This window comes from Melanostigma gelatinosum (assembly GCF_949748355.1).
Source record: "Melanostigma gelatinosum genome assembly, chromosome: 10".
In the NCBI taxonomy this organism is placed as follows: Eukaryota; Metazoa; Chordata; class Actinopteri; order Perciformes; family Zoarcidae; genus Melanostigma; species Melanostigma gelatinosum.
The window spans coordinates 19,712,274-19,738,012 of NC_136643.1; the positions used below are offsets into that span (position 1 = coordinate 19,712,274).

At 41.4% G+C, this 25,739-nt stretch overlaps 1 protein-coding gene across 2 annotated transcripts in view; it reads left to right on the plus strand.

Annotated features, from left to right (window-relative positions):
- epha3 (eph receptor A3) overlaps window positions 1-25,739 on the plus strand; it is a 103,199-nt gene that overhangs the window by 71,123 nt on the left and 6,337 nt on the right. For both annotated transcript variants that reach the window (XM_079276732.1, XM_079276731.1), the window contains 10 exons: window positions 4,527-4,689; window positions 4,977-5,082; window positions 5,645-5,709; window positions 7,207-7,332; window positions 11,172-11,357; window positions 14,456-14,517; window positions 16,207-16,416; window positions 18,691-18,840; window positions 19,052-19,245; window positions 24,565-24,720. In XM_079276732.1, coding sequence (XP_079132858.1) covers window positions 4,527-4,689; window positions 4,977-5,082; window positions 5,645-5,709; window positions 7,207-7,332; window positions 11,172-11,357; window positions 14,456-14,517; window positions 16,207-16,416; window positions 18,691-18,840; window positions 19,052-19,245; window positions 24,565-24,720 — 1,418 coding nt within the window. The remainder of the gene's footprint in view (window positions 1-4,526; window positions 4,690-4,976; window positions 5,083-5,644; window positions 5,710-7,206; window positions 7,333-11,171; window positions 11,358-14,455; window positions 14,518-16,206; window positions 16,417-18,690; window positions 18,841-19,051; window positions 19,246-24,564; window positions 24,721-25,739) is intronic.

Sequence of the window (25,739 nt, forward strand, 5' to 3'; positions counted from 1 at the left end):
TCAAAGTTCTGGTCCAGCAGACATAATACAGAACAGACTGTGACATTTGCTTGTAGGTTAATTTAATTCAATCTTTAAATTTTATTTTTCTCTTGCCTTTTTTCTTATTTGCATATATGGTATTTAGGTAATCCAAAATTGAGATAATAATCACGTTACATATTACTTTAACATTGCGTTACTTGCCTTAGGTTCAATGACGACATTTTGAACAGTTAATTTGTAATTCTATCAGTAAAGATTTTTAAAAGTGACCCGCCCAATCATGTGCTTGTTGGAGCGAAAAGTCGCATTCGAAAAGATCTCATTGATGGATACTTGAAATCAGTTTTGGAATTTGAAATCATGCTTCCCTGATACATCGGGGAGTTTGAGAATGGGTTCAAATCTTTGGCATGAGAATGATGTTGCCCAGTATCGCTGCTATAACAAGCCAAACATTTTCTCTTTTTTAATTCGCCCTGTATCCTCTCCCTTCTCTCATTTCCTCTCTATTTCCCAACACCCCATCCTTCTCCTCCACTACTTTACCTCTGTTGTCTTTTCTACTTCTTTTCTACGTCTCTCTATCTTGACTATTTTGCTTCACACTCCTCTCCTCCCCCGCTTATGTTGACCTCTCATCCCCATTTTTTTTTTTATCTCTCCCTCTATTTCTCATCCTGTCCTCTCCTTAATGGAGACACGTTTTATGGCAGACAGTAAATGCGTCTCTGGGGTCACTCATTCCTCTGTGAGGGAAATTAGTGCAGAACGAATCACACTGGCTTTCAGCACCAATGCTGTGCAATGGCTGACATTTAATGGTGAAATTAGCCGTGGATGCAAGTTTAATCACTCTGGCAGATTCAACGCGCATGTGCGTGTATGTGTGTTCCCCAGATCCCAGTTTGCTTGAATGCCAACAGTGGCCCCTAATCTCTTGATTAGTAGGCAGACAGAAGCTGGTTCCTCTCTAAACTCTGTTCCCTGCTCAGCCATCCTTACCTAAGAAGTTCAAACAGAAAACAGCGCGAGGAAAAGTTAATGACTGATACTGGGTCAGAGCTCAACGCAGCTCTACTTCAGCAGCTGCTTCTTCGATCGCACACACATGATTACAGATGCATATTAATTAAAAGAAGATATGGAAAAGAATGAAATGCTGGAGTCTAGGGAAGAGCCTGTGTGACAGAGTTTTGTAATGGAACATCTCTTGGCCTTTGCGCTCATCCCTGCTAATCACATCGTCTCTCGGGAATTACTGGAGACACTCAGGGACAGGCACAAACGCACAAGTTCCCAGAGGATTCTCTACAACAGCCATACATACCCAGGGGTTTCAAACCCCAGACAAAAGGCTCTTCCATGCAGACGAGCGAACTGGGACAACCAGGGGAGACCCCCCCCCCATAACAATCCAGGATAGAGGCCTCATCGTGTGGCAGCCAGAGGGACGCTGAGGGCCTCTAGCATGCCATGGATCAAGGCCGAAAGAGGACAAGAGTCGGAGCACAAATAACCCACACCAAGACCACACCATGACTCACTTATGAGACAGAAAGAGGCTTTTAGGGACACATATATTGCATGAACACATAAACAGGATGGTAAAAGAGAACACAAAAGCAGCTTGAGTTGAGATTAAAAAAGAGCTTTTAGCAAGAAGATGTTCAGATTTGCAGCATCAGCCAGACGCTCTGCTTTTCAATGTTTGTGGTATCGTCTGTCTTTATTTACTTTAAGTTTAAAACAGACATACACAGTGTACATTATCATGTAATCCAATAGCCATTCAGCGATGACTCTAGCTTCTCTTAATGTAGAAAAGTGAACGTTTCGCCAACAACCACACATCGTTCAAACTTAGACTACTTCTTTGTAGTCGATGAATTACTTGGAGCAATATATTTCTGTGGTCAAACCAATGGCCGTCAACGAAAGTCATTACAGTCATGTTTTATTTATGGGTTTTAAAATCACACGAGGCTGTTTTGACCTTTAAGCGGGACAAAGAAAAGCTTTGGAAGGGCATTTTAAAAGTTGGAATATTTCATTTGTGTGGGCTTCTCGAGTGTGAACTCTACAGTGTGAGGCAGAACACAAATATTAATCGTCACAAGTAACTTAGACTGTAACTCCTCAGTGCTGATTGGACTTCTCCTGTTCAAAGTAATGCACCAGTTTTGTAAGATTTCCTGCCAACTGAGAAAACTATGGACTTAATATTCACCCATGTGCATCCGATAGATCATTTGCTAAAGCACATCGATTCAGTTTAGTTGTTGGAGGTTTGAAGAGCACAAATAACCGTCAATGTACACGGCATCTGTTGTTTGTGAAGTTACATGAAATGTATACTTGTTTGAGAACAACTGGAATGATGACATTTACACTGATGGATTTGTGGCAATTCAATTTAAAAGGAAGAGACAACGAACTGATGCAGTGCCAGTTGCTGCATTACACTGATACCAAATGAGAATAATATAAATGTACAACAAAATGTATGAAACGATATGGTATGATACATTTGAACGAAATCAAACTTGAATAAAGCCAAGATACGATTACTGTGGGAATCATATTTAGTAATACAATGTTCATGCAATCCTGCGAAGTAATGCATTTCTCCTGCTTTTGAATAGTAATAAATAACACATTTAGTGAAAGGCTAGTTGGTATATAAACCATTTAAGGAAGGTGAAGAGTTTCATAATATTAGAAGCTGAAGTGGTTCATATCTCGTGACAAATTATTTAGAATTAACTCGACCGAACCTCTCTTTTGCCGCTGTCTTGGCCCGCACTGCTCTTCTGGCCGACGCATACCATTTTGTCACTCGGTCGTGAAACCAGAGGCCCAAGTTTCCAAAGTGCAAGCTGCTGTTCCCGATTTATGAATCCTATATATGGGAATTCTTTCAGGGAATGTTTGGTGATATCCAACCCGAAAACTTTCCAGAAGGAGAGAGGTGTTTCATCTTTGGAAATCCCAGGCTGGCTGTGCGATCTTCCTGACGCTTTAACCAGCTAAAGGGGGCTCTACTGCCGATAAGGCACTTCCAAGTGCACTTTGTGAAAATAGAATTTGTGGAAATAGAATTTGCTGATTGTTTTTGCATGTTTTATCACTGCGATCTAAAAAGCAGAGAGGGAGAGAGAGCTTCAGATCCACTTTAATTTGGCCTGTTTATTTAGTAGTAGCAGTTCTGGTGTATCAGTTACCTCCTCACACATATAGCAGTTTAAAACGCTTTGTGCACCATAAAACTCTGATCCACTCCATTAATGGACCGGTTTCTTTTGGACACTGTGTGTGTGTGTCTGTGTGTGTGTGTGTGTGAATGTCAACTTGTGTTTATGCTATTTCCCGTACCAATGCATGCCTCTTCATAACTGGGTCTATAAAATAAGGGTTTGACTATGCCTCAACACGATTCGGCCTTGGATGATTTTTATGAGCTTGGCTACGTTGCAGAACATGTAGCTCATTTTTAGGATGGTTAGAGTCATCTCTAATAGGTTGTCATTAAGATTTAAGATCAGCCTAGTCCTTTTTTCCCCCTATTTAGCAGTTTGTTTCACAGCATCGAGTTGGTTTCGTAATCATGTAATTGTAAGCCTTTCTTCAGCATGGACTGGCTCAGCAATTTGTTACAGCGGGTTATGAGGCACAGACAGAGACGCAAAGCATTTTGTGTAAAATTTTGTGTAAAGTGTTTTAATTCTGGTGCTGAATTATATCACGCTGTCCTGTCCTGATAGTGACGGGTTACCTTGTGTAATGTAAATTAGCTTTTGCATTCTAATTTCACATTCATTGATTTTTAATGATGACATCTTTGTTTGAAGCAATAAAGTTGAAAAATGCCTTTTAATCACACTTCATATATTTCTTCTTTAATAATCTCACACGCACGAATAAAGCAAAATAAACCAAAAATGTAATAACAGGTAAATTGCTTAACTGACTGTTAAGTAATACATACTGTTTCAGATCCACTCACTTTTTTCATATTTATATCTTTCTAGATGACTGGATATCTATATAAGTAACACATGACCATGAGCATACTACCGCACAATATATGTATATATATATGAACAATAAATCACATTATTGGATTGGGTCCTCCTATTATCCTCAGTGTGGAAATATCACTGCACTCTCTTCTCCCTCTACGTCCTCTCATCTTCTCTCCACCGTTTCTCTTCCTTCCACATCTGGAAACAATGTGCCGAATGCAGCCCTGGTGTGTAAATCCTCCTGTTGTTTTATCAGTGGCGATCAGTGGGAGAGAAGTCATAAAATAAGGACATAATTCATCAGATTGGAAGGAAAGCTGCCAAACTGAGATGTTTGTGTGGGTTTGTATATGTGTACATAATGTACACTGTGTTTTACTATATTGTATATAATGTATATGTATTCATTAATAGTTCCAACCTGGTGTACATTTTAGTATTTAAAAAAAAAAAAAAAGACTCACGAATATTGAATTCCTTTCTCTGTCCCTCTCTTCTTTTGTCCACCTTGTCTCACAGGAGGAGCAGGAGACCAGCTACACCATCCTCCGTGCTCGGGGTTGTAATGTGACTCTGAACGGTCTGAAGCCCAACACCGCCTACCTGCTGCAGATCAGAGCTCGCACAGCTGCCGGATATGGAGCCAGCAGCCCCAGCTTCCAGTTTGAGACCAGTCCCGACTGTGAGTTCAGCTCAGAATAGACGTTTTATCGTCATCACTTTCCTGCTGTTGTTGAAATTTAGACACAGGGCCGATACTGTCCTTTAATGAGAAATAACTGATAATGAACAGTGAGATTATGAAGCTATTTTTATTGGAAACCACTGGGTGATTTATGCTCATGTTTGTTCTGGGTTGCAGAAACTGTTGTGTGAAGTAGTCACTGAAAGATCGCTGATGTGTGTACATGAGTTTGTTATGTAATGAAATTCAACACCGCTCATTACCTGTTGCTTTCTGTCCTTCAGCAGCCTTCTCCATCTCCAGTGAGAGCAGCCAGGTTGTTCTGATCGCCATTTCCTCTGCCGTGGCCATCATCCTCCTCACTGTGCTGCTCTACGTCCTGGTTGGCAGGTCTGTCCGCCAGTTGCTTGACTTGATTCTCATTGAGGGTTTCCTTCTCCAATCACAGCAATCCTCGTGCTGTCCCCCTTCAATGCTGCCTGAAAGTTGATTCTATGCGTATTTTTCAAAATGGCTGCATACTATATATTTTGATGTTTCACTAAATAAGTCACATTTCCTCTATTTCTCTTCTGCAATGCCTGTAACATATACTGGAACAGCTGTATGTAGGTGTGCGTGTGTATGTATAAGAGAAAACTAAGAACTGTATGTGTGTGTGTGTGTGTGTGTGTGTGTGTGTGTGTGTGTGTGTGGCTGGAATTGGCAGTCAGTTCTGTTCAGAGAGAGTATAAATTCATGGCTCATTATAAGACTTACTGATCCTCTCTTGGTTTGTAAGAGCTGGGATTACACACACACACACACACACACACACCTACACACGCACACACACACACACACACACACACACACACACACAACTTTCACTAGCCTTCTGGCTGGGCCAATGGGTGAAGTCTTGTTGGGAGATGTGCCACTACTTATGACCTTTCTCTGTTTGGATTGGCAGGTTCTGTTGCCACAGCAAATCCAAACATCCTGATGAGAAAAGACTGCACTTTGGCAACGGCCACTGTAAGTACTACACCCTGTTTTTGTGAGGCGCGTCTCAATATCTCCTCTCTGCACTGTACCATTCACAGAGCAGTACAACTACAGCTTAAAGATAGCTTGCTAGTTACATCGGAGAGATAGATTTCTCAACACATCTTTAGCGATGGCGGTTGTTTTAGAGCAGCTGTTTTTAAGCTTGAAGTGGTTTCCCCTTTACTTTGGTTCATGTGGTCGTATGAGAAGACAGTAATTGGACCGAGACCATGTTGAGAAGACGGTTTCTCGGTCCATTTGCGAACCAATCCCGGAGGCTTCATTTAAATAGGGAACAAGTGTCCCTCAGTGTTACAGCAAGAACTGAGATTCAATATTCATGATTATAAGTTTACTCCCAAAAAAAAGTTATTTTCATTGATACATATTTGACCAGTGACATAAAGGTCTCACTCACGTGACTTTTTATAGATAGATAGATAGATAGATAGATAGATAGATAGATAGATAGATAGATAGATAGATAGATAGATAGATAGATAGATAGATAGATAGATAGATAGATAGATAGATAGATAGATAGATAGATAGATAGATAGATAGATAGATAGATAGATAGATAGATAGATAGATAGATAGATAGATAGATAGATAGATAGATAGATAGATAGATAGATATGTACTTTATTCATCCCCAGGGGGCAATTTGTATGTTACAACAGCAAGACACACCAAGAAGTAAAGTAACAGAGTAACCAAAAATATGAAGTATTAATAAATGCACAATATATACAATAGAATAACAATTGTTAGCTTAAATAGCTTAAAACAGCTTAACGTCTGATGTGGACCCACACAAAGGGACAACATGTTTAAGATTAAACTCCCCATTTTCTTGCCCTCTCTTCAATTGCTTGTTCTCCTTTATTCATATACAATGTGTTATTTATATGGAACCTTTGACCTTGACCCAGGTGTCGGCCCCCACACTCCCCAGGCACTGAACTGTGGCCGTCCACTGCTTCCTGAATCGTTTGGATGGGTCAGATGTACAGCATAAATTCCCCCCACAGAGACTAATAAACACAACTTTATTACTTAAAGGATAGCTTCACTTTTTTTCAAAGTCTGTCTTAAACTATACATCTCACAACAAATGGTGAGTCCTTCATTGGAAGTGAATTTGTGTGTGTGTCACGATTCAGCTGCACTTTGATGACTGCGTGTGCATCATGGCTTGGAGATATGCCATATTGTTCAGCTGAGAAGCATCTGCAGCCACCGTTATTCTAACACGCAATCCGATGTTCACTGGCTCCTGATTGCAGGGACATTCTTTACCAAAACTCAATTACATGAAGACTACATCATTCTCAAAGTTGAAGCGTTGTTGCCCAATGCCCAAAACATATCTTCAATTATCCTCAATCTGTTTTGAGTGCTGTTTTTAAAAAGTAACACACTTAAGGAGGCATTATTTTTAAATGGTCATGAACTGATGCAACCTGCTCTCCCCTGCTGCAGTGCGTCTGCCGGGTATCAGGACCTATGTGGACCCGCACACATATGAGGACCCGAGCCAGGCTGTGCACGAGTTTGCAAAGGAGCTGGATGCCTCCTGCATCGCCATCGACAAAGTGGTGGGAGCAGGTGAGAACGGACAAAAGAACACGCTTGACCACACTTTGCTGTATACACAAACGCCACACAGGTCACTTCAGGCATGAAAAGTTAAACGAAGATTAAACAGGAAATTCAGTTTATTTCAGTTTATTTCATTTCTACCATTGAACCTCTGAAAACCTGTTGGAATGGAATGTATCAGTGACTTTTATGAAAATCTGCAGACTGTAGTAGACCTTCGCTAGTATTTAGTAAAACAAATTATATTTCTAACTGCTATCTCAGATATATAAGCAATTAGCTATTGCCTCGCTGCATAAAGTAGGGCTGTAAATGAGAGTGCATGGGCTCAGATCAAGCTCAGATCAACGGTTTGCTGAGGTCATCAAAGGAAATGTTCATCAGTGCAGAAAACAAAGTCACTCCACATCAAAAAGTGAAAAAATAGAAGAGAAATAAATGGTTTCTTCCGCTCACCGGCCTCTCCTTTCACTCTCACCTTGCCATCGACTTCACTTTCATGCTCTATTTAAATGACAAAGACACAAGTGCTCAACCGAATATAGAAAAAAATGAGGTTCACGTAGAGCTCCTATACATCTACATTTCCATAGCAGCGGGCTAGTTTAACTGTGTGCCATATACTGCACAGCTGGGAATGAGAAAGCATTTAATGTCCCAGCTTGAGGTCCTTTCTTTCCAGCTCTCCTCTATGATGAGAGGGCGAAATGGCGATATTAGAAGTTGTTCTGCTCACCGTCAGTTGGTTCATTTTTACCTCTCCTCTTTCCTTCCTTCGCCTTTGTTTCTCTTCATTCTCTTCTTTCTTTCCATTTCCCACAAGCGATCGCTCAATACTCTAATTCTGAACTGAGTCTAATGACTGCAACAGTAAAAGACGCTTCCTCTCCTCCCTTCGTGTGCTGCCTGATAACGTGAGCAGGAGTGCCGACGGGAGGGTAATGCATCGTGATTCACGTTGAGTGCCGGCAGAATAGATGGCGACTAAAGCACACAGCACATAACAGCAGGCCGGTCTCCAGAGTCTCACCAGCCCTCCACGCCGTAAAGCTGTCAGGACGGCCTGAGAGTCTAATGCCTGAATCCACACTGGACTACGCTGCAGTCCACAATGCATTTTTCATACCAGCAGACACAAAGCACATGAATATCTATAGGGCTACAATACACAGATGTTGGCTCATTTATTTGAATCAAATATGGACAAGTCAGTGTCTATTTCTGATATGAAGTGTTTGTATTTCCATTAATTCTGGAATCTATTAACACTACACTGATTCTCTATGGGAATCCCTGTATCACGATTTACATAACATGAAGTGACATGTTCATTTTACACAAATACGCATTAATTACAGGACAATGTTTGCAGGTATATAGAAGAGAGAAACAAATAGAATCCATGGACAATATGAGGGGGAATTCATAATATATGTAATTAGTACCACTATGTGTATCATCCCTCCTAAACAAATATCGCTTGTACCATAATACCCTCACACACAAAGAAGCCACGCTACAGTAAACTATACATTTTTAATGTGCATAACTGTTAATGTGCATAACAGTGCATAGCCAAGACAAAGTGTATTTATCTTAGTGCCTCTCCATACTTACATAAAGTTCAACATCACATTGTGTTTAGTCTATTTGCATCTGTGCTGGAAAGCAACAGGGAAATCAAATAATTAAACTTTAGGTGCTAGAAGATTAGAACCACTTGGGGCAAACTCTGTTTGGATAGTCAGATACACTTAATACGCTTAAGAATCACACCTTTGTTCATTTATACCTTCAAGACAAAATGATGATTATTTTGTTCGCACTAAGCAGCTCCCTTCAGGCTCTTATTGTTTCTGGGACATACTGTGTTGTTGCTACATCTGAGTGCTGCTAAAAAAAAACTAGTTTTACCGTCAGCGCATTGAGTTACAGTACAGTATATGTTAGCTGAACTCAGCTAGTTACGGGAGTGGGACTTCAGCTCTCTGCTCTTAATCTATTATAAAATAAGTACATTTGAAGTGAACACCGGAGGTGGACATTAAAACTTCAGCCGTGATGTAAACATTTTAGTCCGTCAGCTTAAATACAACTACCCACCTGTGTGATTTTTATGAGAGCACATGAGCACTCCAAACAATACACGGCGTACCTCTTCCTTCTCTATCCCCACCTCCATCCCCATCTGTCGACATGAAACAAGGCTTTGATCCTCTTGCCAATCGCTGATTGTGTGTTAAAAGACAGAGCACACGCTCCGCTCTGCTTCCATGGGTCGGACTTTAACATCAAAGTGGGATACCTAGCTCTACTAATCAAGCCTTATTAGACCGAGATCTTCTTTCTTAGAGTGACCACATGAAAAATAGGTGCCTTGGCCTGGCTCGTCTGTCCACTGCTGAGGGGCCAGAAGAACAGGCATGCGTTTGGTATTTAGCCATGTTGTAATTAGTCTGGCTTAAGTTTTTCCAGACCCCACTACTTTAAGTCCAAGGTTTGACCCATGCGCTGTGATCCAGAGCTGCTGTGGAAGATGATTGTACTGGACTGCGAGAGATCGGCGCATGTCTTAGCTCTGACATCACCTTGCATGAGCACACTCCATATGCATGTACAATATGGGGTAAAACACGCTCACACGGGAGTACATACACGCAGATATACTCATTCCACTCATCCTTACAGTCCAGCCAAGTCCCTTGAGTGGCTGCCTTTGAAGTGGCCAGCCTGCTTACAGAGCTTACAGTACCTGGGGAAACTCACAAAACACACACTTACACAGTACACACTCACACAGACATGGGCTGAGGAAAACACACACGCCCTGTCACCAGCAAGGAATGCTAATTGATCTCTCCCAGGGTGGCTGCTGAGTCACGCCCCGTTTTAATACGACAAAGTTGAAAGATCACTTTGCTGTCTGCGTTATTTGGACTGTGGATTTTGGGTGGATCAGTTTCAAAGTGTATTGCTACACATGGTGTAATTACTATAATTGGTGGTCTATCACATAAAGTATGCAAGTATGCAAGGATCTCTCTCCAGAATCAACAAATAGTCTCCCTGATTAATTGGAGCTAAGTAATGACAGGGTAATCATCAACATCCTCTTTGATCGGATTCTTCATCTTTGACTCTTAAGTGTTCACTGCATCTGTTAAAACTTTACATTGTGACCCCTTAAACAACAGTTCAACCACAATTCTAAAACAGAACTGCAAATACAGTACTTCTGCTTAATGCTAAGCTTGTTAGCAATGCTATTAGTGGTTAAACAGACCGAGCCACGGGTTGAGTGACTTCAAACAATTTGAACACGGCTTCTCTTTTTGGCTGTTGCAGCGGCTCAATGGAGGTGGAGAGTGTACAGTTAGCATGACCCACAGTCTGAATGGACACGAGAGCCAGGTTGAATCATGGTATAATTGTCCTTACGGTTTTAAAGTATTTGCATTGATTCAGGGTCAGTATGTTGTTGAACCATAGATCAATTATTAAACTTCTATGGGGGATTAAAATCTGAACGTTCATATCTTAGCGTCATGTAATAGCTATCATTTAAGCATATACATCTTAATTTCAGATGGATTTTCAAATTTGAATGATTTTGTTAGCGAAATATGTACCGTATATCTACCTATACCTGTACCTGCATTTACATCATCCTAAGACCATTCAAACTCAAAGTATTAAACACAAATCCCTGTGTTGCATCAGCAGGGTTTGATATTAGTCAAGCAAATTCTGAGATGTAAATGTTAGAGATAAGAAAACAAAAAAAACAATTAAGAACACGTCTCTTCATTTTGTGTTGTTGCATCTTCCCTGATAATGTCCTTTAGGAGAGTTTGGCGAGGTGTGCAGTGGTCGCCTGAAGATGCCAGGCAAGAAGGAGATATGTGTGGCCATCAAGACTCTTAAAGGAGGATACACAGACAAGCAGAGGCGGGACTTCCTCGCCGAGGCGTCAATCATGGGACAGTTTGACCACCCCAACATCATCAGGCTGGAGGGGGTGGTAACACGCAGTAAGTGCATTCAGACATGAAGGCATATTGAAGGGAATTAACTGTCATATTATTGTTATCGTGTTATTGTTAGTATGTTAAATTAATTGGAATTGCCCCAACAAATTAAATTAAATACATTTCGGGAGACAATTGGTAATAATGCTTGACAAATTAGTTTTAAGCACAAGAACCAAACGTAATAAAATAGAACACTATAGAGTAAAATTAAATAGGATATTAAGAGAGAACAGAGGTGGTTTTCATTACACATTACAGATGCGGTTCTTCCGGGGAGTCTTTTTACCGATTCCGGATTTGCATTTGTTTTTGACAAATGGCTCTAAAGTGTCCGACGCGTTTGCGAACGAGAGCAGGAGTTTTATTGAGTTGCCGTGGTGTAAATCTCTGCAGATCAATGTGCTTTGATCAAAGCCTGTGTCCAAAGCGGGCATAAATCCATATCTCTGAGTCTCTCCCCTCCGGGCCTCTTTATAAGACGATCATTAGCACACAGAAGGCCTCTTTAAAAAGGAATGACTGCAGAAAAAGGAAATAATGACTCTGAACTTTGTCGTTGAGAAACGGGCCTGGCCTCCATCTCTCCCTGCGGCACCAGGCTTGTTAAGTAGTTCTGTGTGGTTATTCTACAGAGTAGAGTGAAATACATGGAGAACATTCCTTACTTTCATCTCCTTTTCTTCATCGCTCCTTTTCTGTGTAATCTCAATGCCTTAATTGCTCCCTGACTCATTTGACTTCAGTGACTTAATAGCATGACTTCTTCTAACCAAAAACAGCATCGCAAAGGAATTATAATGTAAAGTACAAACGGCAACAGACAGGACACTCAAACCATATTGTGTTGATGATTTAATCATCCGTCTTTTTTCTGTTGCTCTTAATTTCCTTTTTCAGTTGCAGTTTTTGTAAACAACAAAAACACTTAATGACACAAAAACCACAAAAAAATTAATAAATAATAATATATGCTATTGAATTTCTTTAAGTTACCACAAACCTTTTTCTGTGAGAGTTTTGGTCATCAGTTCAAATGAAAGGGACGTGAATATATTGAAATATTCCGTAAAAAAAAAGAAAAAAGAAAGAGGACCCAGTTTTGGACCCAGTATAGAATTTTTTACATTTGAAATTTGTTATTATTTTTGTTCAACAAAATGTTTTACTTGTACTTCTGGAAGGAAAGCACATTCACTGACAAATTGAGCTTCGTTCCGACCTCCTTGTTATTCAGCCTTGAATACCTGAAAATGAAAGAGTTTTTATGTTCGCAATCCTTCATCATTAAATCTAATCTTCATCATTTGTCTAATACATCTTACAGTGCAACACTTTTCCTATTAATGCCGAGTAGGTGAAAAATGCTGCAATAACACATGACTGTGGTTTAATTTGCTGATTTTAGACGAATAGGGGAAGCCCAATATTCATTACTATGACTGTGTGTGTGTGTGTGTGTGTGTGTGTGTGTGTGTATCCATGACATTTAAAGGGATACCCTGAACAGATGTGCGTGAGCTCTAGCAGCATGAGTTCATGGCATAGTTTTAGGAGGCTCATTTGATGTGCTCTCACACACAGACACACACTGCTGTAGGGTGATTTATTAAGCTGCTCCTGTTAATTCTTAATAATCCTGAGACTTTCACACCCCATTTACCTTGCTGCTGCTTTTGGCTGATCCACAGCCTGCATATTTGCAGGCGCACACACACACACACACACACACACACACACACACGCTCACAACACTCACACTTGTGTTCACAAAATGAAGGGGCTTGGGGGCCTTTATCTGTGCTGCCAATGTTGAGAACAGAGAGAAAGAGGGAAGGGAAGAGGGCGGAAGACAGGAGGGAGGACCGGGTGTGTGTGTTCCCGTCTGAGACTATAAAAGCCGTCCGCTGGTAGACGGAGCGATCCATCACAGCCTTTTAGGGATGGTGGGCGTGGGTGGAGGGTTTTTCAATGATGGGAGATTTTTTACTTTAATAGTAAGATATTGTTTTATCTATAAATCTCTTTTACAGCAGCAAAAAGCATCAGTCATTGTGAAAAAATAAAAAAAATTTAAAATGTACAACCCTTATTTAAGTCGAGCACACCCTCTGTCTTGGCTCATTCACTTTAAGCAGTTTCGTATTCTTTTTTATCAGAGTCTGATTGACTTGTTGAATTGAATTGTTAGTCAGAACAAATCTGCTTTGATTTAAATAAAGATATTAAGTCGGCCAACTTCTATCATTACTGATGTTTTTCCAATGAGAGTATTAGATTTGTTTCTTTAAATATCCTATTCCATCCCCCTCTCCGCTCAGCCCTGTGTCATTCCCTTAAACAAAAGAAAAAAACAAGTCTGTGTCTTGCCAGATGTGGGGAGGTTTCACATGAATACATACAAGAGGGAAAAAAAGGAAAGGATTGGGTGATGGTGAATGAGAGGTAGGGATGAGGAAAGGTAGGTCGGGAATAAAAGAGAGCAGGGGGAGGAGGGAGGTGGGCACATTAATCTGAATAAAATGGAGACGAGGCATATGGCTGGTGGTAAGTCAAGAGTGAAGCAGGGAGAACAAAGCCATCTGGGACACAAACAGGTCCTGACACTGATGCTGCTCATTTAACAATGGCTGATTTAAAGGTTTCTTAAAGATTTGTCTTCCTTTTCCCCCCTGTAATAAACCTGGTGATGGCCGTAGTCTGATCAGGTACAGATGAGAGCAGGCGACGTGGATTTACAGCCAGATCAGAAATAAAGATGTCACACTTTGACAGCTGACCTGCTGGGACCCTAAAACAAGGACCATTTTATTCTGTTGAGTGTGTGTGTTTGTGCGTGTAGGTGTGTGTGTGTGTGTGTGTGTGTGTGTGAAAAGAGCTCAAGCTGGTCCTTATTAGGGCCCATGTACGTCTGCTTTAAGTCAAGTTACAGCCCTCCCTGTTGACTCACGACAGTTTCAGAGAAAAGAAACTGAAGTTAATATGATGTTTGGCTGTGAGTGTCTTTTGTTTGGTGAAGTGCTTGACAGGTAGTTCTGTTGTTGTTGTTTAAGATCAATACAACTGATATGATGCCCCCCCCCCCCCCCCCTCTGTTACAGGTAAACCCGTCATGATTGTCACAGAATACATGGAGAACGGATCCCTGGACAGTTTCTTGAGAGTAAGTATTAACACTGACAATCTGCCCACCCCCCCTCCACACACACACACACACACACACACACACACACACACACGTAAAATGAATCATGATACCTCTCAGTGCTACAGACCCTGAGGAAGTTTGGGGAACACCAACTCCATGGCTATCTGAGGATTAAGGAACACCAGGGAACAACTTAATGTGCTGAAACGAAATGTCTTGCACCTGTACAACACACAGTCTATGTCACACATCAGGTCAAGCACGACAGTAAATCTGTTTGCAAAGGTTGCATTTGTCAAATGCTGAAGTCTAAAAAGTCCAACTGTTTACCTTGAAAGTGCAGGACTCTATGACCACATGAGAAAGAGTGTGCTATCAGAAAGGGGATGAGCTGATCTAGATTTAACAAGTTTAAATGATGTCTTCTGTTTTCAGGATGTTTTTTTTAACATAGATTATATCAAACGTTACCAGATATTGCATCAACTATACTTATTTCATGTCAGTTTCACAAAGCAAAAACATCTTATTCTGTCTTGGTTTTATTAAAAAAGCCGGTCCTTCCACAGATGACAGAAATCAGTTACACAGCACCACCAAGCCGGCCAAATATCATTGTTAGTATTATAATTGTAGTGTTATTGTTACTATTGTGGAACCAAATTGGTCCACCAGCAAGTTTCCTTAAGTTTCGAGAAAAAAAAAAATCAGTAAATACTGCACCTGATATTGGTTGATTTGAGCAGTTCTGACTCTGTTTCAGCCAAAATTTCCACACAGAGCTTATCAAATGACAACGTTTCATAAACTGTATCCCCACTGCTGTTCAGGCCAGGATAGGATTTTTATTCGTGCCATGGCTCTGTCTCCTAAAGAGGAATTGACCTGCCTCACTGAAATTAGCCAAAGCACAACAGCCAAAGCACAACACTGGCATGAAAGCATGTGGACTGTTGCCTTTTTTATTTATTTTTTTTGGCCTTTTTCCACATGTGTCTGCTCAGTATCCAGACACATGAAGGTGGAGTAGCTGTTGTTTCCTGACATTTTCCCAAAGGCCTGCACTCCATCGTTGAAACTGTGTCATATGTGCAAACACACACATACAAATGCATAGCTTACGCATTGTAGCTTATGTCAGTGTTCTGAATCTGCAAAGCTTTGAAGTGACTAAGCTAGGTGGTCTGGCCACTAATTGCTCCGGATGTAATGTGAGGTAGGGTGGGCCCAGTTGATTCTCAAAGGAAAACACACTCATCTTGCACTCATCTTGCACGTGACGTGGTATATGACCATCACGGAGCAAAACTGTGCATGTGAAGAGCGAGGGAAGGAAATACAAGTGGACATAGACAAAGTACTCACATGCTAAATGGAGCCCAGTACAAAGCCTGAGTAAAAACTAATATGGATGGACGGATGGATGGATTTCTTGTAACATATTGGTATGATCCTAATTTGCATACATCCTTGTGTCTCTGGCTTCTGGTATTTCACAGTAATGCTGAAGATGAGGTCCAGAATGTCAAAGGTGTTTTTTAAAGGTTCATTGAAATGCTCTGGATACTAATGTAGAAAGGTTTCATTTCACGCAAATACTCAGAAAGGTCAGATTCCCTTTGTGTTCGATATCATATACATTTAAAGCGGGGCTTTAATAGTGTGTGCCTGTTCTTTTCTTTCGTCCTTTCTTCTTTCTTTTAGAAACATGATGCCCAGTTCACAGGCATCCAGCTGGTGGGCATGCTGCGTGGCATCGCCTCGGGCATGAAGTATCTGTCGGACATGGGCTACGTTCATCGAGACCTGGCAGCTCGAAACATCCTGGTCAACAGCAACCTGGTGTGTAAAGTGTCCGACTTCGGCCTGTCCCGAGTCCTGGAGGACGACCCGGAGGCTGCTTACACCACCAGGGTGAGCTGGAGCACAAACACCATCTAAACTGTCTACAGCATCCTCTGTTGCTTTTATCAATCACAATATTTCTTCTCCAGCAAGAATGATCAGAACAACTGCATTGATAATGTAGATGATTATGAAATTGGCTCCACATTAGCACCTCTATCCTCTCATCTCGGTCTTTGTCACACACACCCAGACATGCTGTATACTCAGGTTATCACGACAAACAGACACAATACCTTCCAATCTCTTACCATGGCAGAGGAGAAGAACACATGAATAAAAGCGGAGTTGTGATAAGACAAGCCCAGTCTCATCAAAAGGCGAATGAATAGCGCGACAATGTGTAGGTCATTTGAAGTGCAATAACAAAGTCATTTTTGCTGTTTGGGTGTCAATTTTCCATTTTGAGGCTCTACAGAATTTTTTGTTCATCATATGTGGCACAAATTGTCCAACGCATAATCCAATAAGGGAACCCATGCACTTATTTTCAATGACAACATAGCTCACTTTTAAAGGTTTGTTGTAATCCTATGTCCAAATTCCCTTGCCCAGGTCTCCTGCCATATTTACTGCTTCAACCTACTTTACTTCAATTCGCAACTTGGCCTCAACTCTCTCAGCTTTTAAGATGATGCCACTAAAATCAACAACAGCTTGTGCAGCAATTGATTCGATTTATAAATGGAGTTTCCATACAACTTTACTAAACTGTCCTTTCTCACAACACAATGCTGAAGCAAGGAACAATTTACATCTTCACATACAAAACCTCAAAGCTAATTGCCCAATCAGTGAGCCATTGCAGTTTTCAAGAAAGAAGTTTCAACATGTGGGAAGACCAGATGACGGCGGAGATTTGACTTTTTTTTTTACGTCATGAATCACATGTCACAACATGAAACATTATCAGTTGGCACACCACAGTTCAGACATTCATCTGTACATTTTGCAGCGTGTGTGTGTGGTCATTTTCATCATGGGATCCTGTGGTCTAGGCCATGCGTGCCACCCTTTTAAACACTGTATGATTTGCTGGCTGAGAATTGCTTGTCAAATAAACATTCAGTTTGCCGTCTGCCTTTCTCCCAGAAATACATAATCTAAAATAATAAGACAGAATAATAAACTCTCCCATGTTACCGTGACTGACAATGGTCCACACATGCACGCAAATTTCCATCCAGCCCACTCCAGAAGTTTTTTCTTTTTTTTTTTTTTTGGGTCTGGCCCCAAATTTGAAGGCAAAATATATAGTTTTACTTTGTTTGTGTGTTTGTTTGTGTGAGTGTGTAGTGTTTACACATCTTGCAATCTTGGGGGAGCAGGTGGTTACAGTGTGTGTGTGTGTGTGTGTGTGTGTGTGTGTGTGTCGTTCTGTTTGCGTTTGCACTGTATGTTTCTGTGCGCACCTGTGTTCATTTGCGCAACCGTGAGTGTGCTCGTGTGTGTTTTTTGATGTTTCATACCTTCCCACGGTGTCTCCTTACGGATAATGCAGTACAGGAGTGTGTTTTTGAGAGATCCAGTGTGCGTGTGTGTAACCGCACAGCACCAGGCAAGCGCTGGGTGGCTTGGCCAATGTCTCTGTTAGCTTTGGCTGCCATCGGCCTCCTTTCCTCAGCTCCACTTTCTTCATTTGTCTTGCTTTGCTGCTCGAATGACAAATGCAGCAGACACTGAAGAGAGAGGACATGCAGGACACTTTAGATTATGGTTTGATTCATGATTTGTCTTTCTTTAAGGTTGATGCTGCTCCTTATTGGTTAAAAGTGAATATTACCATTTACGTTAATACGTTTAATGCCACTTTATATGGTTACTTTCAAATCAAAAATGTTTGAGAAATATTCCTGTATTGTATATTTTTGTCTTAATGCTGATTCTTCCAAGTGTGAAAGAGCATGTTTGTATAACTTTAAAACTGTGATGGTTTCAGAGAGCCACATTGGGGTTGAAGGGGATTCAGAACAGCTTATTCAATTGTTGACATGTGACAAAAACCTGTATGTAGGCATGTAAGACAGCCAATATTATATTTATGCATAATGCACTATAGACCTGCAGTCATTTTTGCTGTCACCCACTGACAATCTGACAATCCAGCACTATTTTTAACGATGCTATTTTGTGGCGTCTGTTCTTTTATGAATTTTACACACAAACGTGAATTCGAAGAGCAAGCTGAGCAGCCAAAGTGCATGATGATTGCAGGCAGTGAGATTGTGACTGACTGAAAGACTGTCAGACTGATTAATACTCCTCTTATGCTCTGTCTCTCAGGGAGGTAAGATCCCTATCCGGTGGACAGCTCCAGAGGCCATTGCCTACAGGAAGTTCACATCAGCCAGTGACGCTTGGAGTTATGGCATTGTGCTCTGGGAAGTGATGTCATATGGGGAACGGCCATACTGGGAGATGTCCAATCAGGATGTGAGTACTGCACCCACCACTGCATTTTTGCACATTTGAAAAGTTGTACTGATGGGAAGTAAACAAAGGTACCAGCAACTACCACTGATTTATATGAGCTGGGTTTTGTGAAGAGGTTTATGGCACATACGAGCGAAACGAGATGCAGTAGGGCACTGAAAATATCTCTTCTGTCGTTTCTCAAATCTTGTCTTTTCCTTCCTACATCTAGGTAATAAAGGCTGTAGATGAAGGATACCGCCTCCCCCCACCCATGGACTGCCCGGCTACCCTTTACCAGCTGATGTTGGACTGCTGGCAGAAAGAGAGGAATAACCGGCCTAAATTTGAACAGATTGTCAGCATCCTGGATAAACTCATTCGCAACCCCGGTAGCCTCAAAATCACGGCCAACACCACATCCAGGTATGTTTGTAGTTGTTGGTTTGACTGTTGTTTCCTTTCTTCTTATTCCTCCTGCTTTGGTTCCCATACAGCTGACTAACAAACACTTGGCTTTAGTCAATCCAACACTGGAAGTAGTTCCCATTATATCTTCCTTGCAAAGCAGTATTGGTTATTGCTGGTCCACACACTATCTGCTCTGGGATCACAGGACTTTGGGACGGCAGCGTCAGTTTTATTTTCGATGGATGAAGCACAAATCACAATTATTATTGTACTGGACAACCAAAAGACGTGCTTGGTAAAAAGGGAAGTCATTTTACATTTCTTTCTCCCTTAATGCACACCTGTTTGTTTTGGAAACGAGGCATTACATGAGCCGGACAACACTGCCTTTCTGCTTCCTGTGTTTGCAGTGTTACATGAAAATGAGCTCGACTTATCACACATTATTCTTCTTTCCTTTTGCAATACAGTCTAAAGTCCTATTCTTCTTTACATCTCCCCTTGTTCTTATGCCACATTGCCCCTCTCCCCCCCCCTTATACTTTGCTCCTTTGTTGGGACCTCCATTCTCTCCCACGGGGGCCATGGGGAACCAGGGCACCCCGTGTACAGTTGTCAAGCAGTGAGGGGGACAGGCGCTGGGTCTGCGGCAGACGGCTGCAGTATAATACCGACGTCAAAGCTCATAACATTGACTAATGATTTCTTAAGAAAGTGAAAATAGGTCCCTTGGAGTTTGCATGTAAATTTCCTGATTGGCTTTTAACACCGGGCAAGCACAGGCTGGCCGACAGAGGCGGCTGTGGTGATTTATGAGAACTGTGTGTGTGTGTGTGTGTGTGTGTATCTCTGTATGTGTGTGTGTGTGTGTGGTGGCAGTTGCACAGCGGGAGCAGCTGCACTCAGCTCCACACTCGTTTGTCTCTGGGCTGTCCTGGCTGGTTAATGGAGCAACCCCCCCCCCCCCCCCCTCCCCCCCTCCTCGTCAAAGCCCAGACTGAAGCCTGGGACCAGAGCAAAGCATCTGGAGGCTTCAGGGGTGGGTCCTGGTCAGAGTTTACTGTCCCTGCATGTGGATGGAGCGGGACTGGGGTCAGTGGGCCAAGGTTGGCTGTCAGAGACTAATTATGGGCCAACAGGAGCCCAGTCAGGGTTGGAGGCCGCTGTCTATCCGATTGGCCTTACAGGGTCTCTAAAACAGATGAGATCACAGGTTATCCTGCTCAAAGATGTGTTTCTTTGTGTTCAACAAAACTTGACAATGGCTGTAAAGTGCTAGAATATAACTACTACTCCTTCTAAATACATGTCAATCAACATGAAAATGCAGTGTTCAGTAATGCACTGCTACATATATAGTCGGTTTGGGCTTTTTTTACACAATAAACTTAAGGCAAAATTAATAATGACAAGCTTCTGTGAACCTGTAACAGCAAATCTTGGTAGAAAGGGGCCATGGCTGCAGAGGAAACTGATCTGAGATCTATGTTGGTGTGGATCTTGACCTGTAAGGTAAGGTTGGAAACAGGAATGGAAATGGAAAAATAGGTTTCTATTGGTGAATGGAAACCAGTTCAAGGTACTAAGGAATACAGATGTGTATACAAATATATGCGGTATAAAAAAGGCAGATAATAGGGCAACACTATCCATCAGTTGAGTAAATCAAAAATGTCAACTGTTTAAGCTGAATAGGTGGGGTATAGAAAACTGGATGGGGGATGCAAGATTGGAGATACAGTGAAAACTAAGACAGAACCTTGAAATGAGATTTACATTTAATATGCTCAAATGTAAGCTTATTTAAAAAAAAAAACTGAACAGAAAGTAATACACATTAAGATTTCAGAGTAAGAGCCATACATGCTTGACTGGAATCAAATCAAAATGTCACACTCGAATCAATTTAGGTTATTGGCTTCCCTCAGACCACCTGAGTAGTATTGATTCAAACTTCATCACATCCATCACATCCAACCGAGGCAGAGGATACCAAATGTGGCCTGTACTACATTGGTCTAACTCTGTCCTGCTCACATGTACAGTATCGGTTCAAGCTCTTCTTCTCATCCACCTCGTTCTTCCCTCGGGAGCTCTAAAAACAAGAGACTACACAGCCCTGGTTATTTAGAGGTCAGAAGAATGAAAGATAGAGCAGAAAAGGGGAAGGGAAACGAGAACAGGGGCAGACTTCATTTTCTCTCCAGTGTATTTATACTTCCTTCTGTTCGAGCGGGTGTTTTCTGCGTTCTTATATGGCGTTAAGTCCAGGAGGGGTTTTAAATCCCCCTCTGCCGTTAGACAGATGCTTGCTTTTCTCTTTATTTTCTCCTTCGTAGCGTCCCTCCGATTCTCGGTTTTCCTCTCCAATCATCTTGGCTCTTGAGCTGCCGTGAGATGTTGCTGAAAATGTAACAACAAAGGAAACAAAGAAAATGATAAGGGATAAGGGTGGGGAAAAAAGGTAATTTGCAGTTTATCTCGCAGGGTGTACAGGAGAGGGGGAAGGAAAGCCGAGGATGAAGGCGAGGATGAGATCAGAGGAGAAAAAGAAGAAAAGTGGTACAGGAAAGGACAGGAGAGGATCAATAATCCTGCAACATTCTTACACTGACAGCCCAAAAGTTCTAACCTAAGACATTTTTCCAGCAAATGCATAGTGGGAAATAGTCATTCATAACCATCACAATCATTCTTTATACGCTACATACAAAATAACATTTTTGAATTTGTTTTTCTCATCAAAAAATGTCTACTGTCTACTGAGATTTACACACTTCCTTATTTCCCCCTCATCCTACCCACCCCCTCTTGCGCCCCACAGTCCCCCGATTCTCTCCTTTTCCAACAAACCACTATCTCCAGGGGGTCCTGGGGGGCCCTCGGCATTTTGACAGGCCTCTGATCTGGCAGGAAAAGACTCAATCATTGTAACAACGCCCACTCCACTGCACATTTTTTCTCCGCTTTTTCCTGTCTGTTTGAGTTGTCATCTCACTTTTCTTCTCTCTAAAATGCACTTTTTGATGGCGGCTTAATTATTTTCTATTGTGTATATATATATATATATATATATATATATATATATATATATATATATACACAATACACAGTTAAGAAAGTGTGTATTTGTGATATATTTGAATTTATATACTGTATGTACATACATCCCTTTGAATTCCAATGCCCCTTTCTCAAGAAAGACTACTTTGTAATCCCAAATATTTAAAAAGATTTTACTAAAAGACAATGTATCATTTAAGATGTTTCTAATTGCCTGATGTAATTATACTTTCTGTACCCCCTGAAAGTTGCCTAACATTGTGTATTACTTCCCTGATTCTTGCACACAAACATCCATGCCAATCCAAATCAGTCAGGCGGCGGTTGACATCCTGGTATTCTAATGAGTTTATTTACAAGGCTATGAATAGTGTTCCCGATAGGAGAACTTTTTTCTCACCTGCCCTGTCCTGCCTTTTTCACAAGGCTCTATTCCAGTTTGTGCATGTGTGTGTGTGTGTGTGTGTATGTGTGTGTGTTTGTGCCTGTCTTGACGCCGGTGCCTTTGTCTACTCTGCAAGACAGGTGCAGTGTGTTCTTATAAAAAAAAGGGTACCTTTGCAACCAGTTTTAAATGCCACTCACACATTCAGAAATAGACCTACACAATGTTCTAATCCCTCATTCAGCTGTTGATTATTGTGTTTCGAGTCCCAGTTCGACCTAATGTGGTTTGACCTGGTTTCCCATATCCTGCCATGATGTGATCAGGTTTCCAAGCAACAAAGTATACCTCATTTGTGTAAGACACAGCTAGAGACTTCAAAGATTAGACAGCTTCCCCTCCACTCTCTGCTCTTTCTCTCTGGATGTCTTTCCACCTGTCTCGTCCCTCTTCTTCCTCCGTAATCAGCAGCCATCAATCAGAGCGAGTCAAAACAGCGCCTGCAGCCATTCCTTCACTCTCTACTGTTGACTGAGCCCTCTAAAGCCCAAAGCGGTGCATTTAATTTGATTTGATCCAATTGAAACCATCAACCCTAATCAAATCCAATGTTGCATTTTGCCGCATGGTACATGTACTGCCGGAAACAGTAATGAAATTGGACAGAAACTGATGCCGTTTTTGTTAGTAATCTTGTTCTTGAATATGTTTAATACATTACGGAAATAATTTGTGTGACAGCTTGATTTCCCCCCTGTATTCAAAGCCCAAAGGCAATGGTAAGTCTACTGCACTGTATGCAACAGACATATAGGACTGGTCTGTGTGTGTGTGTGTGTGTGTGTGTGTGTGTGTGCGCTTGTGTGTGTGGCTCCCTGATGATTGCCGCTCAATCAGATCAAGAGGCCTGGTTTACATTTGCCTCTGTATAGGTATGCAAGCACAGAATGTGTAGAATAATATATATGCTCAAATGTATACATGACATTCAATTTTAAAAAACATAAATTAAATCTAAAACATTTTGTACACATATGTAAAACTATATAATAAAATAATATAAATTGCTTATATTAATTTACTTCCATTCCAATCACAATTGTTTCTCTAATTTTACAGTTACATTAATAAACTACCAAATTAGAATTTATTCAATTTGGTTTCAATTTACCAGTCCCTAAAACAACTAGATGATGAAAGTTATGTTCACACAGCTTGGAATGAAGAACTGGTTGCTGGCTCGTGACAGTAGTAGCAATAGTAGATAGTGGCAGAAATAAGCATTTAACAACATCAATGTTTTAAACCGTTTAACTTGGGCGAGGTCCACTGGCCAAAGAACAGAGCAAAGCTTGCTGGCCATTTTGCACTCACACATGACACAGTCACTGTCTGCAACATGCAGTAAGGCGTCTATTTGCTGACCATGCTGCTTATACTCTTTTATTCTGCCAATGAATTTCCTTCACTGCTCTTTCCAACATTGCAACGTATGCTGCTGCTCACCTAGCGTTTCATGAGCCATGGCCTACATAGTGTCCATCTATAAGCTTTGATTTCCCAAGGGGGGGGGGGGGGGGTATTTCTTATCGTCACTCCCCATTCCAGACTCTGCTGCCTTGTTGTTTGCTTGTGGATAGTGTCGAGACCAGAACCTATATGCTAAAGACCCCCTCTGTAAATATTCACATCATAAGAAATGCCTTCCACTAGGGCTGATGCTCTGGGTGACGCTAATACCTTTGTGTTTCTGAAATGACGCGATACACTCACATATTTTATTTGTCTGAATATGTTACAGGTCATTTACCCAAGGAATTTCAATTTAAATACAATGTTTTCATTCATTGTCCATTCATGTTACTCCTTCTCCTGTGTCTCCTCAGGCCGGCCAACTTGTTGTTGGACAGGAGCAGTTCAGAGGTTCCCGCGATGGGGACGCTGGGTGACTGGATGGATGGAATGAGGACCTTGCCCTGCAAAGAGGCCTTCTCTGGGGTCAGCTACAGCTCCTGTGACACCCTGGCCAAGACCTCCACCGAGTAAGACAACCGCACACACTATGCAACTCCGCCCATTCATGTCAGCAGTGTTTACATGGCCCCAGTGCACACAGCAAGGCCCAGGATGTGAAGAGACTCTTGGTGAAGAAAACACGCACACACACACACACACACTTGTTGTCATTAAGTAAAGAAAGCTATACAGCCCTTTCACTAAAGAATGAGAGTCATGGTAATTCATAATGACAGGCCTTTATCCATGCTCTTAGTGTTGCAAGTATGTCCACAGAGGGAGAAGGTGAGAGCATTAAAAGAAAGAGAGATGAGTAGAGAAATTGAAAAAGAGAAGGAAAGAGAGAGGATAAGAGTTGTAAGTTCTTTAAGGGAGAGAGGTTAAGATAGAAGCTATTGAGGGAGGGGATGAGATGGAAGATTTGACAAGATAAAAGGGTAGAGAGAGGCGCCTTTGAAAGAGCAAACAAAGGAACACCTGTCTAATAGGGATGCATAGCACTCTATACTGTGAAGAATTAAAATGCGGAAAAAAGATTGTCAAACGGAAAAATACTTGGAAGCCGAGATAGTTTCATGGTTACGTTGAGGCCACTTTGGTTCTCCAAACATTACCATGTTAATGTTGTGTTGGTTAAATATCGAAGACGACACATGTACATATGTAAATTATTGAAATCCAGAACTAGTTTGAGGAACTTTGGTTGGGAAATGATGTTAGAGGGTATTTGTCACAGCACAGGGTTTAGCACATCAACCTCCCTGGATGAAGGAGACTCAGTACCGGACACAGAGATTATAGGTGTGACTTTACTGACAGGATCTTCAGGTTGATAAAAGGTTCCGAGCTCGTGGATCAGGTTCTGCCAAGAGCCCTGTGCTGGCAGACTGAAAGCAATTATGAATCCCAAGCTAAGTGATAACAGACTGGGAGATGTTACCGATCAACAAGCAACCTTTAAACGTACAGTTCAGACTGCAGCTACTTGGGAACATTAAGGACGGCTGGCTGGTTTTATATAAGTCAGAGTGCAGAAATGATTTGT